We start from the raw sequence: 4212 nt of genomic DNA on the forward strand, positions 1-4212 counted from the left end.
TACATGCCCTTGACCGGAATCGAACCTGGGACCTTTCAGTCCGCAGGCCAACGCTCTATCCACTGAGCCAAACCGGTTTCGGCAAGATGTATATTTATATTTAACTTTCAACTGAACAAATGTTAAGAATTAGCACTGTATACAAACCTGAAATTCTCGAAGAAGAGTTGATATGTTGGTTTCATTTGCCAAGTTTGTCAAAATTTCAAGCTATAGTAGAAAAAAGAAGTAGTAAACATTTTGAAACAAACTAAAAAGATGAATTTAATAGAGGCTAGGCATTTAATAGAAAGGTAATTTGTGTTTTTAAAAGAAGTCACAGTTACAAATGTTGTGAAGCATTACACCTTTCAAGTAAATTTTGTCTCCCTACATCTACATATACAGAATAGATATTTACAGAGTGCTTAAAAAGTAATTACAAAAAAGAGAATCCAACATTTTCCCTAATTGTTTGTCCCAACTTTACAATTTATATCCAATTAACCTAAACAATTTAAGGTAGTTTGACTTCTTTTATTAAGAAAATTAGAAAACTACTGCCCTCCATGTAATACCTCTGTGTTCCAGATTAATTGTCTTACTGTGTTTCCTTCATCCTACCATCCCAAATTCTTAGACATTTTAATTATTCTGGATTTAGAGTTACAAGAAATATGCAATTAAAAGCCCATTTCCAATAAGCTCACTAAAAAGATGTTTTTACTCATAAAAAGTATCCAATTAATCGGAAGGAAAGCGTGAAAAAGGAAAAAAGCAACGGAGAACAAATACGACAAGAGAAAACACACAAGATATAGACATAAACACATTCATATCAATAATAACATTAAAAGTAAATGGTCCAAACATTACAATTAAAAGGCACAAATTGTAGAAGTTCTTTATATATTCTAAGTACCAGTCATTTTTCAGATATATGTATGGGTATATTTTCTCCCAGATTATGGCTAGACTTTTCATTTCATTTTGATGAGGACATTTAATTTTTCTGTACAATTTAAAAAACAATCTCAACATATAAAAAAGGTAAAAATAACTATTTTTTATCTGAAACATTTGAGACCATAGTTGTCAATTTGATATTGCATTGTCCCCAAATACTATGCATATTTCCTACAAACAAGGACATGTCTTATAGACCACAATACAACCAAGAAAATCAAGACATTCACACTGATACATCACATCAATGCAATTGTCACTCTCTAAGTTTCACCAATTATCTCAATAATGCATAATAAAAATATCCAGTTCAATATCACACATTGTATTTGGATGTGTCTTAGATTTTTTTATGATTAAACTCAGTTTCCATGTGAATAACCAATAATTCTAATATTTATAGTCCACCCTTTCCGCATTGGTTTGTAATGTCTCCTCTATTACACAGTACACTTTCATATACACTGATCTATTTCCAGGTTTTAATTCTATTCCAATTCTTTTTCTGTTTTAATATCACATTGTTTTAATCCATATAGTGCTATATCCAAACTACACTCTATACTGTAGTTATCATTCCCTCAAAACAACTCTTATAATCCCTTGTGTTAGCATAAACTGTGCCTATCTCCTACTTGCAACTCTACAACCTCCCAATCAACCTACTAACCAACAAAAAAATTCCCCAAAATGTTATTATTTTAAAATCCACTCAAACATCATCTTTTTCACAAGTCTTTTCTAAATCTTTCAGAGAAGAAGACTGTGTTTTTCACAGCACTCAATTAAAATCTCCATAATATCACATACTGTTAAAACTGTCTATTTACACATCTGTTTCATTCAGTATACTATGAGTTATTCAGGGTGTGGGCAGCATGTTTTCACTTTGTATTATTAAGATGTAGCACAGTAACTAGTATATAATAATGTAGTTTAGAAAGTTTAAAGAAAATCCCTAAATGATCTGTTTTTTTAAAAAACAGATTTCCATTTTACAGATGCTAGAAGCCATAGCAGTATCTTCAAAGAAAACACATATTAGAATATCTGAAAAATAAGAGCATGCCTACCTTAAGTGTCTTGATCATAGTTGGATCAGTTGACCTAACATAGAAACTCTTCAGGTAAGGTTCAAACATACCCTAAATGACAAAAATAAATATACGAATACATATAATGGTACTAATGCATTCATTTCTCTCTTAAATTATGTACTCACAATGTACATACCTTTCTTTGAATTGACATAGTTGCTATATTCTGTAGGACAATATACTGCACCTCCCTAGAAATTAAACAAGAATTTTCACTGGGTATATTTTCCAATGAAATATCTTTAAGTACATTAAAGAAAAGGAGTTAGTGATAAGTTTCATATTAAATGGAACTCAAATATAATATTGAAAAGTTTTCAGTAAATTTTAGATATTTATGCCTTATTTTAAAGTACATTTCCCTACAAACAATTAATAAGTTAGATTTGATTCATGATGAGTAAGAGTTAAAACCAATTTTATAATACTGTATTCCTAAGATGTAAAGCCAATATTGTAGCTGCTCTGAACACATGCAAGGAAGGTATTCTTAGGCCTGATGAAACAAACATGACTGCAGGGCTCATATAAACTGATTGTGTCAATTCTGCCCAGAGAAACATCATGATGAGAGAATCATTGATCGGCTGCCTCCTGCATGTCCCCTACTTGGGATCGAGCCCGCATCCTGGGCATGCGCCCTTACCAGGAATTGAATCGTGACCTCCTGGTTCATAGGTCCACACTCAACCACCTAGCCACACCAGCCGGGCCAAAAGATATTTTTAATTCCTTTGGGCTATTTGGGCTTGAGGTTTCAAAAATTCAATATTTATCATAAACTCTGAGATAAATGAAAGATACATTTTGTTTGTTCAAATATTTCCTTTGAAGGAATACAAAAGAAAACGTACATAAAACCATGTCCTACCTACTGCTACGAAGTAAACGCACTAGTGATTTAGAAATAATGCCAGCTTCAGATTTTGGTGATATGTGCCAATACAGCTGAGCAACTGCCATAACCACCTAAAAAATAAAAGCATGAAAACAATCAGAACTATGAACACTGGAGCACACTACAGTTTCAAATAACATTCTTACATATTATTTCCTTTAACTCCTACAAAATTCCTATGAAATACGATGAATATGTTACCTTTTGTAGCAGGTAATTAGTGTCCCCGCCCCAAAAATTCATGTCTACCTTCAAACATTACCTTACCTGGAAATAAGGTCTTTGCAGATGTTATTAATGTAATGATCAGGATGAGATCATACTGAATTAGGGTAGGCCCTAAATCCAATGAAAGTGTCCTTATAAGAGACAGAAAAGGACACACAGAGACACAGAAAAGAAAGCAAATTGACGACGGAGGCAGATATAAATGGTAAAGTGATAAGCCATTCAAGGAATGCCAAGAATTGTTGGTAACCACCAGAAGCTAGCAAAAGGCAGTTTTTCCCTCAGAGCCTCTAAATTAACAGCATTTTTAATTTTTTTAAATTTATCTTTATTGTTGAAAGTATTACAGATGTCCCTTTTTTTTCCATTGACCCCCTCCACCCTGCACCTGCCCCTCCTAGCCTTCACCAAACTACTGTCTGTGTCCATGGGTTATGCATATCTACACTAATAAAAGACAAACATGCAAATTGACTGTACCTTCGCTACGTCTTAAGCCACGCCCACCAGCTAATCAGAGCAACTATATGCAAATTAACCCAACCAAGATGGCGGCCGGAAGCCACGGAGCTTGAGCAAGCAGGAAGCTTGGTTGCCCCAATGATGGAGGAAGCCAAACTGCCGCGGCCGGCTCTGAGCTCCACTCAAAGCAACAAAGTTTCAATTATAGAAGATAAATAAACCCCAGATACCTGCTTTCAGCCAGCCGTGGCCACGGAGCTGGAGCGAGCAGGAGGCTGGGTTGCCCTAGGCGATGGAGGAAGCCAAGCTTCCCTCCTGCCCACCCTGGCCGGCTCTGAGCTCCACTCAAGGCTACAAAGTTTCAATTATAGAAGGTAAATAAATCCCAGAAGAAAAAAAAAGGAGAGGCTGGGAGCTTCCATTGCCGGGGGGCTTGGCCAGCCTGAAAACGGCCCTCAGCCACTCACCCAGACTGGCCAGGCACCCCAGTGGGGACCCCCTACCCTAAAGGGGGTGTGGCCAGCCTGCAAACAGCCATCAGCCCCTCACCCAGGCTGGCCAAACCTCCATGGGGTGAGGGTC

At 36.1% G+C, this 4212-nt stretch overlaps 1 protein-coding gene across 7 annotated transcripts in view; it reads right to left on the reverse strand.

Annotated features, from left to right (window-relative positions):
- The window catches only part of AP3B1 (adaptor-related protein complex 3, beta 1 subunit), a 188961-nt gene that overhangs the window by 122423 nt on the left and 62326 nt on the right, over positions 1–4212 (reverse strand). For all 7 annotated transcript variants that reach the window (XM_005858062.2, XM_014550016.1, XM_014550037.1 and 4 more), the window contains exons 9-12: positions 2914–3011; positions 2179–2233; positions 2019–2090; positions 148–210 (exon numbers count right to left, since the gene is read on the reverse strand). In XM_005858062.2, the coding sequence (XP_005858124.1) occupies positions 148–210; positions 2019–2090; positions 2179–2233; positions 2914–3011 (288 nt within the window). The remainder of the gene's footprint in view (positions 1–147; positions 211–2018; positions 2091–2178; positions 2234–2913; positions 3012–4212) is intronic.

This window comes from Myotis brandtii, unplaced genomic scaffold, assembly GCF_000412655.1.
Source record: "Myotis brandtii unplaced genomic scaffold, ASM41265v1 scaffold115, whole genome shotgun sequence".
Classification (NCBI taxonomy): Eukaryota; Metazoa; Chordata; class Mammalia; order Chiroptera; family Vespertilionidae; genus Myotis; species Myotis brandtii.